Source organism: Taudactylus pleione, unplaced genomic scaffold (assembly GCF_031769625.1).
Source record: "Taudactylus pleione unplaced genomic scaffold, aTauple2 ptg000314l, whole genome shotgun sequence".
NCBI classification, from domain to species: Eukaryota; Metazoa; Chordata; class Amphibia; order Anura; family Myobatrachidae; genus Taudactylus; species Taudactylus pleione.
In genome coordinates this window covers 13,367,211-13,385,580 of record NW_028284715.1, presented here as the reverse complement: position 1 = coordinate 13,385,580, position 18,370 = coordinate 13,367,211, and the positions used below count along the sequence as shown (strand labels likewise).

Below are 18,370 nucleotides of genomic sequence, written 5' to 3'. Positions count from 1 at the left end.
GTGGCAAAGCTAGTGGCTGCGTCTTTGGATGCAGCTTTACTGGCCCCGGCTGCGTGATTTTGCCGGACGTCCCGAGTAACCTGAGGGTTACTCAGATGTCTGATGTTGCAACTTTGGATGCAGCCATCAGATTGCAGAAGCCGGCAGGGAGCATCTATTTACATAAGAAGCCGCCTGCAGCTTTTGCATATTTTAGCACAGCGGCTGCGTAGAAAGACACAGCGGCTGTGCCGTAGCGTCAACCTCGAAATCAGGCCCAGACTTAGCAAGGATATACATTAGTAGATTTTGGAGCCATCCTTTAGAAACTGTGGGGTCATCCCACCATAATTTCAACCAGCCCTAGGATAGTTGATACCAGGTCTGTGTTCTCCAGGGGAGGATTGAACCACAAAATATATGCCCAACCTCCCGCTCTCATGTATACTGAGCCCTAGTACCAATAGCACTATGGCTATTCCTTGGTTAATAATGCATTGCCAATTATAGATTTAATATTGTTCTTGGTGGTGGTCCGGTTGCAAAAATGTATTTAGTTCAGTGCAAGCAATATGGGAATTACAGCTGACTCAGTCAATTTGATTTAACCACCTGTGTACAACCATGGATATCTCTAAAACCTGATCTGTTGGAGTGCCTTGAGGACCGCGTCTGGGAACTTCTGAACCAACCAATGAACCCAAGAGTAAAGAACTTAGGGTAGTGCAGAGGTTCCCAAACGCGGTCCTCAAGGCTCCCCAACAGTTCAGGTTTTATAGATATCCATTGTTGAGCACAGAAACCAAAATTGATCTATCGGGGAGCCCTGAGGACCGTTATTGGGAACCTCTGGGGCAGTGGTTCTGAAACTCGGTCCTCAGGACCCCACACAGTTCACGTTTTGCAGGTCACCTAGCAGGTCCACAGGTGTGGTCATTAAAATATTAAAAGATCCATAGGAGGACCTAATTATTTCACTTGTGATTCTGTGAGGAGATCTGGCAAACATGCACTGTTTAGGGTCCTGAGAACCTGCGAGATATATGTTGTTATTTTACTCTCTTTCCATTAGTCAATTTTCAGTTTCCCAGGAAAGGCTAACAAAGCTATTCAGTTGTTATATATGGTTCCTCAAAGGATGATCTCTTTAGTTAAGGATCCAGTTGATGTTTCATTCTAAGCCAGGATCCATCTAGCAGAGTTTGCTCTTTAATGCTCACTTTATGTTGTGTTATTGAAGAATTCTCTGCAGCATGGCAACGGTATCCGGGTATCTTATTAAAATAAAACAAATATATCAAGTTCTTTGGCATTATCAACTGTCAACCGCACAGGGGGCAAGATCATTGTTTTATTATTGACGTGTGCTTTGGAAGCACGGGCAAGATCTGTGACATCGCCTTGTGACCCGTGACCTCCTGCTCAGTCACGGTCATGCCTTGATCCCATTTTGCCATGTTCACCACTGCCAGCCAAAAATGTAAATTTTTAGCAGAGCATCAATTCCATTGCCATGCCAACCGCCGGCAGCGGCACGTCTATAGCTCATCCCTTCCTGCAGTCTTGTCACTGACCTGGCTCCTGCCGATGTTATCAACAACACAAAAGCATGACATTTCACTGCAGATTTTTTATAGGGCAAGGCCATCAGATCTGTATACTGGAGAAGTTGAAAAGTGCTGAGCGAAGATGTATAATGGGGAGCAGGTTACTGGGGAGATCTGTACTAGAAAGCTGAATATTGGTGACTTATATTGGGGAGCTGTATACTGGACATTAAGGAGATCTACATAACTCGGATGCAATTCTGGTTACTATGGCTGCATAAGGGACACTGAGAGCAACAAAAAGACTATGGGCCAGATGTAAGAGCCTGCGCTTTGCAGGATCTGGTGCAGTTCCGGCAAGATAGTTACTAGATATAAAACGCTAAATTGAATAACTCTCAAAGGAACTTCACCAGCTCCCACAAATCATGAGATATTACATTTAGCTATATGTGACATGGATAAAGGATGGATTGGCCTAGAACAGTGTTTCCCAAACTCCTTCCTCTGGGAGCACTAACAGTGCATGGTTTGTGTTTTTCCTAGTTGATGCACAGGTGTATTCATTACTGGGTAACACATTTTTAAAGATCCAAATGTGGAACTAATTATTTCACTTGTGATTCTGTGAGGAGAGCTGGAAACCATGCACTATTAAGGCTCATACACACTAGACCAGGGGTAGCCAACCTCGGTCCTCGAGAGCTACCAACAGTTCACGTTTTCCAGATCACCTAGCTGGTGCACAGGTGTTTTCAGTACTCACTAACACACTTGAAAAGATCCACAGGTGAAGGTAATGATTTCATTTGTGATTCTGTGAGAAGACCTGGAAAATATGCACTGTTGGTAGCTCATGAGGACCAGGGTTGGCTACCCCTGCACTAGACGATGTACTGTATGAACGATATTTGTGAAAGATTACCCTGGAACTTTCTGTAGTGCAGGACAAACTATATTGAATGTACACACTGAAAGATACATCTTTAAAGATATCTTTCAGTGAAGTCTCTGAACAGGCAATTCTTGAATTTATCGTCAGATAAATCTGCATGTAGGGACGACAACAGACATTGTTAACGACCCGCGGGCGCACGCATTGTTGGTCATTCACTGCATACACACTGAACTATATATTGTTGAACGATATCGTTATCGTCCATAAAAATAGTCTAGTGTGTATGCGGCTTTAGTACTCCCAGAGGAATGAGTTTAGGAAACACTGGCCTAGAACATTTCTGTAGTGTTGGACCGAAAAAAAAGAAAGAGACACAACAATCTTTGAAATATATATAAATACCACATTTTATATTGAGAATGGTAATTATTTTGCAGACAAAAAATATGACACTTTGATTTTGTCAAGAAAATGCCATAAACCCATAACAAGAAATTCGTTTAATCCATTATTTCCCCTATATGTACAGACAGTGTGGGTCCAACGCTAGTACCTGTTGTTGTCATTATCTACAGTTTCTGGTACATGAAATTTCACAATGAAAGGTTACATATTTACAGTTCATTTGGAGGCATCTGAGAGCGCAGAGCTATTACAGCACCTTACATAAACAGCGATGCAATTCAGCAGAATATATATAAATCTACAAAAGGCACTTGGTGACCTATTATACTGACTTTTGCTGGGCATAAAATGCCTGTCAGATCAACATACATTTTATCTGGCAGCCTGACACCCTGCAGATAGCTCACAGTGTATTTACCCCGATATCTGAGCTTGGCCTCGGGGGAGCAGGCATGTCCCTGTTCCTTCCTTGTGAAGGGACATGGGAAAGGTCTGCCAGTCAGCTGCGGCTAGGCATACACTGCCCGATGCGGCCAACTTTTACCTTACAAAATATTGCATTGGACAGACATGCTGGACGATCCGGCATGCCCGACCAATTGATATTTTAGCATCGGTCGGCCGCACACACAGTACAATTATCGGGGCAGATCGGCCTGATAATGGTTTGGTGTATGCCCAGCATTACACAAATCAGAAGAGCAAATGCACACAATGGATACATCTTTCAGTTTGGATCACTTTGGATTCTGTTACATAGCAGCTTAACAAAATAACACAAGTACAACAAACACTTGGCAAATCCAATGGGCGATGAAAGATGGACAAGAATGATGTGTGCCATCGGCTGGTAAACAATTAAAATATCTCATTTGTAAAATTGATGCCTAAGACGAATGATGATGGGATATATAGTATTTAATAATTGCTAATAACAGGTCATAGGAGGGTCACATTCAGTAAAAGAGAATATGTTTATTCCCATTTCCTGTCTCATAAGTAGATAATCTGTAAACAACTCTTAATAATGACCACCGTAAACCATACTTATTGTTTTCTCTACTGCTTATGATAGTACATACTGCAGCTGTTTTGAACATTCTGCAGTAGGCTCAACTGGGCTTTATCCCACTGAATCCAGATCAGATTCGGCCTGTGTAGCTCTGGGCTGCTGGATCACTTTGGAGTCCTGAGCATACATATTGCGATCATCTGCAGACCAGGCGTATGCACTTGCCTGACAGAGATGCCATTGATTTTTATTGGATCATTTGGAATGATGCTACCTGTTTCAATGCCCAGCAGAAAACTACCTTTTAAATAGTGATTTCCAACCAGCTGTAAGAAAGCAGAACTACATAGAACATCTATCTGCAAGGCAACTCATTATTTGTTCTGTTTTATTTCTTATATCCCCAAGCTCCTATATGCTCACTTAGTGAAATGCGGTCAGGACTATAATACACAGCAGTCATTCCTGGCCACCAAGATGTGGAATTAACAGAGTTTTGGTCGAACAGAATTACACCTCAGATTAGCACCATAATATTGTTCTAATGTGCAGGCAGCAGCAACCAATGATTAAATTGCTGCATCAAGAGCAAACGTGTCAGGACCAGAAGTTCTGGCCCGAGAACTGATGCATGTTATTATAATCAGTACTTAAGTATTAAAGTGAGAATTATCGGATCCATTTTTAGGCTAAAGGCCCCCCATACACGGTGTGATCGCACCATGCGAGGCGATATGGAATCCGTCGTCCGACATATTGGGCGGTCCGCACACGCGGTGGGATCGGGTGGCCGACAGCCCGATATGCTGGCTCCCCCCCTGTCTCACCCGCATAGCAATCCATGGGATCGCACATCGCATCCCCTGATCTCATGGTTCTGCAGACAGATCAGGGGGTGCGATGTACAACCCCGCGGGAGCGGGCTCGGCCTGATATCAGGACCATACACGTTGCGATATAGCAGGCAAATCGCACCAATAAGTCGGATCGCCTGCTATATCGCCGCGTGTATGGGGGCCTTTAGAGACATGCATAATATCCATACCCAGATAAGGTAACAATATTGGCAGTTTTAATAGTCGGTAGTATGGATAAGTTAGAAATACAATGAGGTAAAAAGTATGGATGCAGAATCCTGAACTTTTTCGGTCCTCTATATTAGGTATCAAGTTGTATGTATGAATAGGACCAATCGTGGGGCTTTAAACACTAGCTTTTTGCATCAGTGGACACATCAGTACTCTGTGATATAAGGGGGCTGGGCTCCTTTTACTATAATCCTATAGCTTTCTGCTTGCCTCAATCCTCTTCTTTCATTTCATGAGACGGACACCCCAATTACATGATGAAAACACTCGTCTCTTGAATTTATTGCTACAGTCTTGAACATTCTATTTGATTGGCTCCAGGTACCACTATTCCCCGTCCATTACAAAACCGGGACGAGCAGGTGAGGCGTGATAACTCAATCTAGGCAAACAAAACATTAATATTGCACTGTTGTGTAGAAAAGCATGGTATTAGGTAGTTATAGGGGTGAAAAGATAAATAACAAACAAAAATAAAAAAAATAATATTTCAATATTCTTCAAAACTAAAAAAAAAATAAAATAAAATTATAATTACATATATTCCAATACATTAAAGCAAAACATTTGCTCAGTGTATGAAAACATCTACAAACTTCCACCTCCCTGAGAAGGTGCAAAAAAACCAAGTAATTTCCACAGAGATATAGTAATTATATGGAGCAACTGCATAGAGTTTATCATTAGAAATGAGGACCGTTCCAAACTCTTGAGATTGTACAGCATTCAAGATTTGAAACTTCAGGAGACATCAAAGGTTCGAGAGAAAATGTAACAAGTTATGAAACACGTAAAAAAGTCAACAGAAAATGATCTGACGCTCAGACATGGCAGAGTGTTGGAAATCTCGGGCAATAAATAAACGCTTCCTCTCCATGACCCCTTTTTCTATCACTTTCATCTCTTTGCTTTGGCTGCTGTGTGAATAACTAATTAAGCAGACTCCCATATGTAATGCTGTCTGAGTTTGGCTGAATTTTATCCACCGTTTCCTTCCCTGCAGAGATAGAAATAAGGAATTATAAATAGGAAAAAAAAACTTTACATTTGATTTTTCCAACAGGTCTTCAGAGTGTTACTTCATCACAGACAATGTATATTAAGGAGCGCCTATTTCCTGTACACAGTGTAAAGAGCCTGTGAGGACATTGACTATCAATTCACCAAGAAACAATGAAGTCACGGATACACAGTGGGTTGATAGATTGCATCATCAGGATTACCGTGACAAGTACTGTAGGGGGTAGAAAGCTTTGTCCAGTTCTCTCGTCACTGATCCGATGGATCTTTAAAAGTCAGCAAGCATCTAAGGCTGGGTACACACTAGACGAAGTGTGTACCCAACGATCTCTGATGCGGCAGACCCGGTAGGAGTGCCGGCATCGGCAAGTGCATACACACTTGCCGATGCCGGCAACAACGAACGACGGCAGGGTGGGGCCATGCTGAATTAAGCATTAACGATATCCCCAGATTGGACTGCATGTACAGATGACTGGGGATATCGTTACCGACCCGTGGGAGCGCACATCATTTGTCGGTAAGCGAATACACACTGGACAATTTGAACAATACATCGTTGAAAGATATAATTATCGTTCATGAATATTGTCCAGTGTGTACGGGGCTTAACCCAGAGGTTCCCAAACTTGGTCCTTAAGGCACCCTAACGGTCCATGGTTGAGCACAGATGGTTAACTCAATAGACTGAGGTACTAATTAAGGGGTTTATGTATCAAGCAGTGAAAAGCATGGAGAAGTTGCCCATAGCAACCAATTAGCTCCTCCCTATTATTTTATAGACTGTACTTGATAAATGCTACTTCAAAGGTGATTGGTTGCTATGGGCAACTTCTCCACTGGTCCACTTCTCCACTCTTTTCACTGCTTGATACATAAAACCCCAAGTCACCGAGGCCCAAGCATGGTTATTTTTAAAACCTGGACTGACATAAAGTATCATTATCCACCTTGCGCAGTAGCTACACAGTTTTGTTACTTTCTGGTCTATACAATTTTTTGGGTCCCAACTAGATCAAAGATTGCTACTAGCTAGCAGGAGGACGATTAATATTATTATTTTTGATATCTACTTTGGAGCGCCGGGTACTGTAGTTTATTAACTACATATATACATCCCTGGACTGCTAGGGTGCCTTGAAAACAGAGTTTGGGAACCTCTGGTCTAATGGTCTAACCTATAATGGGTCATACTTTCTGTTTAGGGAATAGACATTTGTAAAATGGTTTACTATACATTTATAATCTGTGGTCAGACATAATTATACCTCCACGTTGGCTAGTCGCTCTATTGGCATGCTGGTACAAATTCATTTGTTGCCAGTTAAAACAATAAACAGATTTATTACTTATGTTTGTTAGCTAAAAGTGATGGTGGCAAATCTCTAACAATGTGCACAGTTTAGTGTAAAGGCTAAACCAGAGGTTCCCAAACGCGGTCCTCAAGGCTCCCCAACAGTTCAGGCTTTAGAGATAACTACACATCCCAGCATGCACTGCCATAGTTTTAGCAAGCTGTTATATCAAAAAGGTGGCAGTGCATGCTGGGATGTGTAGTTACACAGCAGCTGGAGGGCCAAGGTTGAAGACCCCTGATTTAGGCAATGATCCTGATGCACTCAGACATGCCTACTCTAGGGAAGGATTCTCATCGGGGCCGGCCTATGAAGATTTTGATTGGCACTTAAACACAAACACTACACATGGCTACAGCTGGCACCACACATATTGATAACATCACTTATACATTCCTGACACGACGTGATCTGGTTAGGCATTTGTCTTGACACTTAAGTAAAGCAACTGGATTTGTAAATGATGCAAGTTTGTTAATTTCATCTTGTATTCCGCAGGGACAAATTAAATAATGTATAGTTTCTGCAAGATTTGTATATAGCTATGACACGTCTTCACTTTATTATTGCCAGATTCATTGTAAAAGCAGTAAGTTTACACAGCGTGATTACGATGTAGCAGTTTTTGTCATCATGTTCTTCGTTACATTTTCTTTTTTATTAACATGTTTTAAAGTGACACTTTAATGATCTCCATGTGCCCAATTCTCTAACGGCAGTGTTCTACAACTGTAACATTTATTGCACACCGATACCCCTGCTGCATAAGGATATTTATTATCAGAGAGAGGCACATCTGTAGGTCGCACCCTCCTCACGTTGCAGATCGGATGATTCACTGCAGCTCACAAGACAGAATGAGATAATCTTCAACCTATGGGACTCTTTCCTGGCTCAGGTCTAATTGGGATTCCTATAGTATGTTGCAATTGAGACGAATGCTTCTAGTTCTCTGTATGCAGAAATCTTGAATTGGGGAGAGATGTGATGGCATGGAAACGTGCTCAGTTGGGAAGAGGGAAACAGGCTTAGACATGGAAATAATTTGTGTTCAAACAGACACTGGTCTTTCAAACCATATTATGCTATTTTGGTAAAGTGCACTTGTTGGGAACTTGGGGAGTTGATAAAAAAAAAAACTCCTTATCCTAAACTACGGAGCACATTTTTACACCCCCTCATTCATCAGTTACTCACCCCATCAGCAAATGTGTAAAAGTTTCCTGAACTGAAAGATGCAGGATAATGTAAGCTCTGATGCATCATGAGCCAAAAGAACGGATTGGTCCATTTAGTGCTCTTGACGGCATTAAACTCCTCCCAGCCTTCTCTGGCAGGAGGGGTATACGCTACAAGAGGTGCAGTGGGTCATCTGATGCTCAGATTTGTGCATTCTGCTAGGTGAAGGGGAACTTTTACGCTATAATTTAGCACCAGGGTGATTTTTCTCTTTTGAACATACAGATATGTACATATACATCTCTCCTCCGTGTGCTACAAGTCGCGTTACACATAACGTGTGAGCGTCCTATGACTCGGTAGTGTAGATCGTCTTTTCATGCAACTGTTTCCCTTCAAATGCCTCTTATTCGCACAGCGATGCGAATAGGATGCACAAACCGCTTCTGCTGATTAAAATGACATGCAGCATGCCTATACTCTGTGCGCGTTATATCTGCATGCGAGACGCTACATTACATTCTCAGCGGCTGTGACAATGTAACGTAGCATTTCACATGCAGATACAGCCGCAGTCGCACACAGAATATAGGCATGCCGCATATCATTATAATCAGCAGAAGCTGCTTGTGTATCCTATTCGCATTGCTGTGTGAATAAGACGCATTTGAAGGGAAAAAGTGCCACGAAAAGATGCTCGGCACTACCGAGTCACGCCACGGCATTGCGCGACTAGAAGGGCTGTTTAACGCGCAAGAAGGCTAAATGTATGTGGACACATCTGTATTTTAGATTTATTAGAACGGTAAAAGCAATACCATGGTCATTTTTGTTTTCCTGAATATATAAAAAAATAAAGTTAGCAGTGTCTTCCCTCCCTTGTGCGGACAAGTCCCTCCCTGATGCCAGTGGCAGTCTATGCAAATGAGAGGTGGGAGGAGACAGGTGCGTCAGACATTCCGGAAGTGTAGACAAGGTGGCCCGTCTCTGTAGTTTTGGGGAGAGGCATATGTAATTATGGATGTTTATATTTCTAGTTCTAAAGGACATGCTCACCTTCAAACGACTAATATATTGGCTAGTATAGGCCTTCCTGCAATTTTTACTGAATATAGCTTTCTAGCTTTATTTAGTGTTTTTTTTTTAAATTCCGTGGCTTAATACAAACAGGCAGAGATGTTTCTCATGGTCCTGGAATAAGACACATTTCCGTTGTGTATATAAATATTGGGAAATAATTGTATACAAAACATATTTTTTTAGGCAACTAAAATAAGCAACTGAAACGTATAGAAAACCAATGATTTAATACAAGTATGCACAAACAAATAACGTAACCTGAGGTTGAACAACCACACATTATTTGGCATTTATAGTTATCTGCTTCTTGCCAAGGGCATTAACTACCATAGGTCATCCATGCCTACCCTACTGGTTTTCGCGGGAGGCTCACGATTTTTCGGGTAACCCCCTGCACCCCCGGAAGGGTAGGCACTTATCCCGCACTCTGCCCACTTCCTAGTGAAGTGGGCAGATTGGGGAGTATGTTAGCGCTGATCGGCGGTTCTGAGAATAGCGTCATTTAGCCCTGCCCCCTAGTTGAAATATGCATTTGCGGTGAACTCCTCTGAGGGGGCGGGGCTTAACGACGCGATTCTCACCAGAGGCGGGGCTTAACGACACGATCTGGCCAGTCCCGCCCCCAACTCTGCCTACCTGCTTCACCTCCCAGGGCTTCTCTCGGGGAGGAATATTAAATAGTCGGCAAGTATGCCATAGGTGGTGTGGGTACAGGTGCTATGGGGCCACAGCCGAGGGTGGGGTCTACCTTAGTTGCCTGTCCCATGTTTCTATGCGGTGGGGTCTGCCTTAGTTGCCGGTCCCATGTTTCTATGCGGTGGGGTCTGCCTTAGTTGCCTGTCCCATGTTTCTATGCGGTGGGGTCTACCTTAGTTGCCTGTCCCATGTTTCTATGCAATTGTTTTTGCTATTGGGTGGTACATGGGGCCCCGGCCTTCAGTAATTTTTGGGCCCCATGGCAACATTTGTAGATACACCCCTGCTTCTTGCTTAACTAAAAGCACACATTTCCGTTCGCTCGTTGCTTCCTCTTGTCCTGTACATTAGTACTCCATCTTTAGTCAGTGACTTGCACAACATTGGGATATTAGGGACATTTTTGGACGGCAAATGAGAGGTAGTTCAATACTTCAGACAATATTGTCTGATATATTTACTAGGCTCCATAACAATTTTCATTGCCGGTGTGGACCATATCAATGTAATACATAAACAATTAGTTTTAAAGTATTTGGTCTACTGCCTTATAATCACAAACACTCACCAGGGATGTCACCATAGTCGATATAGGGTTCTTGGAAATCATGTTTCTTTTGGTATCTTGCAATTAAGAACACCCCAAGGAACGACAAAAAGCACCTGCGGAAATAAAATAAATTATGCATTCAGCTTGCCATTAGCTACAGGCTTATTTCCAAATAAAAATGCTAAGTTATATTTTACAAAACGTAATATAAAATTATTTCTTACTACATAGCGAAAACAATCTTTAAACCACCACGTTGGAATCATTTAGCACTGGGCAGGTTATGAAAAGAGATTTAAATCGAGAATTGGAAAGCAAACCAACAAAAATGAGCTAATAAATAATAAAAAAACACAGCGCTTGATGGATGATGGGAATAAATATTCCTGTTCAGCAGAGTGCTATCTTTTCCCATACATTCGTAATCCTTAGATTTGCTTAACGTGCAAGAAAGTTTTATAACTAGAGTTATAAATATCCTCAAGATTTGTCACTGAAGAACTCTCTATATCAAACTAAAATGTAACTTGACAGCAAAAGACAGTCATGCATATATTATAAAATAATTCTGTCTCTCCAACAGAGTACACAAAGTTCCAACACAGACACTGCTTGCTAGGGCTAAAACTGAATCGGCATACAGTATGACAATCACTACAGAGCGGTAGATACGTTTTTTTCTTTTGTTCTGTGTTTTTTTTTTCTTTTCTTTTTTTTTAAGCCCAAAACCTATTTGTTTTAAAAAATACAAAAATAACGAAAAATCTATGTTGGTTGAAGCTTGTAACGAAAATTTGCAGAGAAATGAAACAATAAATAAAATAGGTTTATATGTGAATGTTTACAACAGCTTTAATAATTCTTTAAGATTCCAAAAAATATTGAAATGAAATTAAAATTTGTAACTCCAAGCCCGATTCAGAGAGGGACGCAATGCCAATGTTGCAAGCGGCGGAGAATTTTACCACTGCGCATGCGCCAAATCCTCAGTGGATTTATTGGCACAGTGAGTGACAGATGGTCAGTATTTGGAGGAGGTAACTGGAGGCGGTTAGAAAAATGCAGACGTGTTGGGACCGTTTTCTGGGCGCGCTCTACTGAGCTTCCGCAAATTTGTTCGCAACTGGAGAGTCCGATGTTTCCGCTTTTGTATGTGAGCGGCAGATGTGGGATGCCAGAGGTGGGTGTTTCAGTGCATAGGTCATTAGCATATTTCCGCAAGTCCGCAGTGTACGGAATCGCAGTTGTGACGGGATTGGCGTCTACGTAAAATTAGAAAGAGAAAAGAAATTTGCCAGAGAGGGAATTTGATTGATTAGAGACTGGCAAATAATCCATTACCACAAATGAGTTATATCCTGTGACAGACATATATAATGAATATATAGCAAGGCTTGCCGAACTTTATTGTGCCGTATTTTCTTTTAGAACATATTGTCCTCCCAACACTACTCTCTGACCATCAACAACTGTCCCTCTATTATGTTCCTGCATTTACCCTGGCCACTGCCTCTGGCAATTCTGCAAGTGACCACCGGGTGGCCAGAGCTCTGCTAGATTTCACCAGACCAGAATCGGGACCCATTGGATAGACCGTCCTATTTGGCCTAAATGCACACAGGGTAACAACAAAGTAGTCAGATGATGACCACATACAGAAGTAGATGCTGTTGTCAGCCATCTCAATAGACATCTGAAAAATACTGATCAGATATTGATAGGGAATGGCAGTCTATTTTGGATTACACATATTAGAATTTTGACCGGTTATATGTCTATGTAAGGGCAGTTAGAAATTCTTACTATCTGCCTCAGTCAGGCATGTAACAAGTATCACTTTTAAGTAGAGATGGGCGATTTGGTTTTGCTGAAAACCGAACACACCCAAACTTTGGGTTTAGAGTCGAACAGTCCCGACTCAGATCGCGTTTGAAGTTCAACTTCTGAGTAAAACGGAGTCCTGTCTTGGTTCTGCTGTAAGTTCAAAATCAAATCTCAGGTTTTGGATTGCATGTAAACAGGTCCAAATTACATGACTACAGCTGTTTTTTTTTATTTTAAAAGTAATCCAAAACGAAAACAGAAAAGAACCAAAAACACTTTAGGGTGGTTTTGCCAAAACCAAAACATTTGAGGTTGGTTTTGCCAAAACCAAAACACGGGGACCCGAGTATATCTCTACTTTTAAGAACCTCTTTAATGTGTTTTATCTTTCTGGTTCATTCTGAGCTATTTGAGCCAACTCTTAATATGCATGGCCAGGAAGAGTTATTCCATTTAAATGCCCTAAGTTATGACACAGCACTGAGCTGCTCTTGCATTCAATAAAATTGTATCCAGATCGCGTCTTTGTGTTATGTCTCAGAACAATGGAGATACTGTATGCAGCTTCTGGAACACATATCAAGATAAAAATGCATTAATAGCATTTTTTTTTGCCTGTAAAATCTTATGTTCTTCAAAACTCCCCACGTAGCCAGCACTGCAGGTGCTCAGATAAAATGGTCATCAAGCAGTTCTTTTCCTTTAGAGGTACCGTAGTATATTTAGAAGATGGATAGAATTGCTCAGAATATAACTATATGGTTTAATGAGAATCGCTGAAAACCTGTCCCCATTATTATCCACCACAAGGGTTCCACAGCGCCAAAGTACATAAACCATTAAGCAGAAGAAGAGAAATGTAACTTACAGTACAAAACTAAGCAGGATAAGGACATGGTGTATAAACATTGCTGCAACAGCAGTCATAACACTCAAATAAGTAGTACAGTGGCAGAAGTCAAGGGTTAGGTGCCGTAAGTAATAGTAAGGGAAGGACAAGCACATGGGGAAGAGGGCCCTGCTCGTGAGAGCTTACATTCTAAAGGAATTATAAAGACAAACTGCTGTACATCCGATTCACTAACCTAAAACAAGTGTTGTGCAAATGAATCTCCCCAAAACGGGGTAACTTCCAAATTGAGCTTTAATTTAACCAATAATTATTAGAGATGTGCGCTTCGGATATCCAGAAATTCGAAACCACCCGAATTTTGTGAATCCAGACAGATCCGAGTCGCGGTTCTAATCTCCCCAGGAGATCCGTATAAGTCCGAGTATCGGTTCTGAACGGCCAGCGGTGGGGAAATTTGAATTTTAAATCCGGGTTTTGGATTGCAAAAATTACATGATTGTAGCTACTTTTAAAACCTTTTAATTATATATATATATAATTTTTATAATTTTTTTTTTTTAAATCCAGATCCATAACGAAAACACTTTTGCAAAATCAAAACATGAAGATGAATCCAGATCCAACACACGGGGGTCAGTGCATATGTCTAATAATTACGTATTGTGGATCTTTTGCGGTGAGACTTTGCAAGTTTCTACAAACCGTAATCAAATGCACAGAGAGACAGGTTCTAAACTTAGGTTCCAGTATTGGGGCCCTATTTATCAATATTTTTACTAAAAAAAAAAATGGGAAAAAGTTTTCACACCCGTTTCACATTATTTTACAACCACATAAATATACTAAAGGGTTTATGGAGCAGTTTTCGCATATTTTCAGTAAGCAGATCACATTTCCCATACTTGTAATGGGAAGTGTGATCTGCGAAGATTTACTAAAAAATAAATAGTGAAAAAATATAATGGGGAAAGCCCCGTGATAATAACGCCATCTTCAGATGGTGTTATGCAGGCTTTCCCATCTCCCCGAGTCCTGCTCTGCCCTGCTCTGAGCCGGCCCATGCCAACAGCTCTGTTGTCTAAATAGACCACAAGCTGATCACTTAAAAATAAATAGTTTAAAATAAAAAAAATAAAAAAACACTTACCTGCATCCAGGGACTGGTGATCGGTGCTCCTGTGAGGTCCTCTGTGCCTCTCAGTGGCGTAACTACTGCTCCCGCAGCCCCCGCGGTGGCTTGGAGGCACCAGGTAGCTTGGGGACGCCGAGGGGCAGTGGTTACACCACTGCAACTGTGAGCGCTGGCCTCTGAAGTGATCGGAGGCTAAGGAAGCCTCCGATCACTTCAGAGGCCAGCGTTCCCAGTAATGCATTGCGCGGGTGAAGTCATGACATCACCCGTGCAGTGAGGAACCTGAGCGGCCGCATCTGCTGGATCAATTGATCCAGTCAGCGCGGGAGTCGGGAGAGACACTACTTGAAGGGGCACAACTACCGAGGCACTACTTGAAGGGGCAGGGCACTAATCGAAGGGGCACAACTACAAGGGGCAATACTTTAAGGGACACAGCTACAGGGGGCACTGTATAAGGGGCACAACTACAGGGGGCACTACTTGAGGGGCACAACTACAGGGACACTACTTGAAGGGGCACAGCTACAGGGGCACTACTTGAAGGGGCACAATTACAGGGGCCACTACTTGAAGGGGCACAATTACAGGGGGCACTACTTGAAGGGGCACAATTACAGGGGGCACTACTTGAAGGTGCACAACTACAGGGACAATACTTTAAGGGGCACAACTACAGGGGCACAGCTACATAGGGGCCCTGGATAATGGGTACTACTACAGGGGGTATTGCATAAGGGGCACTATTACAGGGGGCATTGCGTACGAGGCACAACTACAGTGGGCACTGTATAAGGGGCACAATTACAGGGGGCACAACTACAGGGGCAATACTTTAAGGGACAAAGCTACAGGGGGCACTGCATATGGGCACAGCTACAGGGGGCAATACTTTAAGGGGCACAACTACAGGGCGCCCTGGATAATGGGTACTATTACAGGGGGCATTGCATATGGAACACAACTACAGGGGGCACTGTATAAGGGGCACTAATTTAATAGGTTTAAACTATGTTCCCAATAATCTGGTTCTACATGGACATAAAAACTGTGCAACCTGTCTTGAGCTGAGGTGACAGACTGGCAGGAGCGGAGAGGAGGGTTGATGAAGTAGATCTGTCAGGGTGGGATGTAATGGGCATTATTGTGTGCACAATGTGTTATTAGGGGCATTACTGTGTGGCATTATGTGTTATAAGGGGAATAATGTATAAGGGGCATTACTGTGTGGCATAATGGGTTATGTGGTATAATGTGAAATAGAGGCATTACGGCATGCCATAATTTGTTATAAGGGCATTACTGTGTGGCATAATGTGTTGTAAGCGGTATTACAATGTGGCATAATGTGTGATTGGGGCATTCCGGTGTGGCATAATGTGTTATAAGTGGCATTACTTAGTGTGTCATAATGTGTAAGGCACATAACTGTATAATGAACATGAAACCACACACCTTAAACGTCGTCTTTGGGTGTGTTTGTTTTTTGGGCGGGAGACCCGCTCTCACACTATAAATTGCATGGACTTGCCTGTGTTATTCTTTTTATGGATATCTCCAACCTCGGGTGATTGTAAGACTATTTTTATTGCCGGGTGACATAATGATCACCATATACCACGTACAGTATATTCCCACATGTCAGTACTCCATATATATATTTCCACATGAGAGTTCGATGTGGTTTAGCGAGCCATTTAAGAAAATAATCTACATCTTATTATACCGTTCTTTTTATAGTCTTATTGGTTTTTTTTCTATTGTATATATTTTCGTAATAGAATATAGGCGTCTCCCTAAATTAATTTAGTCAAATATTTTATATTATTTGATTTATACTGTTCTCTTGTGAGCAGTGGCGTAACTAGGGTATTTGGAGCCCAGGGTAAATGTAAAAATGCCCCCCCCCCTATGTGCGCGCCCCCCAAGGCACGTACGGTGGAAAATGGGTGTGGTCAAAAGGGGCATGGTCACTTACAAATGGGGCGTGTCAACATGACACACATACCCCTTTCTCGTCACTCTGAACTTTCCATTCCATATGCACCTTAACCCCAGTAGGGCCCCTTATGCAGTGCCCCCAGTAGTGGTCCCCCTTATGGAGGACCCCAGTAGTGGTCCCCCCTATCCAGTGCCCCCTGTAGTTGTCCTCCCTATTCAGTGCCCCCAGTGCAGTGTCCCTTGTGCCTCCAGTAGTAAGCCCTTTATATAGTGCCCCCCAGTAGTAGACCCCCCTATGCAGTGCCCCAGTAGTCGTCCCCCTATGCAGTGCCCCTTATATAGTGCTCCCAGGAGCAGTCCCCTCCCTACGCAGTGCCCCCCCTATGCAGTGCTCCCAGTAGTGGTCCACGATGGAGTGTCCCCAGTTGTGGTGCCCCCAGTAGTAGTCCCCCCCATTAGTGTCCCCAGTAGAGGTCCCCTCCATTAGCGCCCCCAGTATAGGTCCCCTCCATTAGTGCCCCCAGTATAAGTGCCCCAAGTATAGGTCCCCTCCATTAGTGCCCCCAGTCTAGGTCCCCTCCATTAGTGCCCCCAGTAGAGGTCCCCTCCATAAGTGCCCCCAGTATAAGTGCCCCCAGTATAAGGGCCCCAGTATAAGTGCCCCCAGTATAAGTTCCCCATTAGTGCCCCCAGTATAGACCCCCCCCCGACAAATACACACTGAAAACAAAACAATAAAAGAAAAAACTTACCTGAATCCACGCTCCATCTCCCGCCGCCGTTCGCACGCATCAAGACTCCCAGGCTGGCACGCTCTGCATTATGGGGGAGACGTCATGACGTCTCTCCCATTACCCACTGTAGGAGCCTGAAGGGAGCCGGCTCTTGCAGTGGGCACTGCAGCAGTCAATGAGAGTCTATATGACTCTCATTGGCTGCTGTTTAACACACACATTGCCGCCAGAGCTGGCGGCGATGTGTGTGCAGCAGCCAATCAGAGTCTGTCTGACTCTCATTGGCTGCTGATTAACACACACATCACCGCTGCGCTGACAGCGATGTGTGTGTTAGAATGCACAGCATGAGCCCGCCTGCCACCCTCCTCCTGGCGCTATTGGGCAAGCGCTCGGGGCGGGAAGGGGCCCGGCTGTGCAGCACAGGACCGGCGCTGGGAAGCCTAGTGCCGGTCCTGTGTAAATGTGTAGTGCTGACCGCACTCACTGGGGTCGGCACTACACTGGCTAACTAGGATGGGCCGGTACCGTGGCCAGAAGCACCCAGGGCACGTGCCCCGCTCGTCCTGCCCTAGTAACGCCACTGCTTGTGAGTCTTTTCATGATGTACCCTTGCAATTTCTGTATTTAGGGACATCTAATATAACTTCCATTTTTATATTAGCGCCATCCAGATTTGCCTACCCTCCCGAATTTAGCGGGAGTCTCCCGAATTAAGGTGGGAGCTCCCGCCACCCCTCAAGGTAGGCTGAATTCCCCACATTTACACAGCCCTGTCTAAAAATAAGGACTGCGCATGCGTGAATCTGGAGGTAAAGGGGGCGGGACCTGAGCTTAAGACGTAGGGGCGTACTCCCCGTGTGCAGGGAGTCACAAGTGTGGCTACTACTGGCCTGGAGGTCTCCTGGGCACGCCTTCCCCTGCACACAGACTGCTGCTGGGAGAGACTGATGCTCCCAGCATTCCCTGGCCAACCTGTGATAACAGAGGACGGGGGGAGGAGCCGATGCCGGAGGACTGAAGACAGGGACAGAGGAGCTTCATGAGACAGTGAGTGTTAGAGCTCACTGTAGCTCC

At 43.5% G+C, this 18,370-nt stretch overlaps 1 protein-coding gene across 2 annotated transcripts in view; it reads right to left on the bottom strand.

Annotated features, from left to right (window-relative positions):
• Positions 1-2,813: 2,813 nt before the first annotated feature.
• The window catches only part of NIPAL2 (NIPA like domain containing 2), a 109,279-nt gene continuing 93,722 nt past the window's right edge, over positions 2,814-18,370 (bottom strand). Inside the window, exons 10-11 of one of the 2 annotated variants that reach the window (XM_088442614.1) lie at positions 10,828-10,922; positions 2,814-5,926 (exon numbers count right to left, since the gene is read on the bottom strand). In XM_088442614.1, coding sequence (XP_088298740.1) covers positions 5,859-5,926; positions 10,828-10,922 — 163 coding nt within the window. In that variant the 3' untranslated portion in view covers positions 2,814-5,858. The remainder of the gene's footprint in view (positions 5,927-10,827; positions 10,923-18,370) is intronic. The other variant, XR_015869377.1, reaches the window with a different exon arrangement.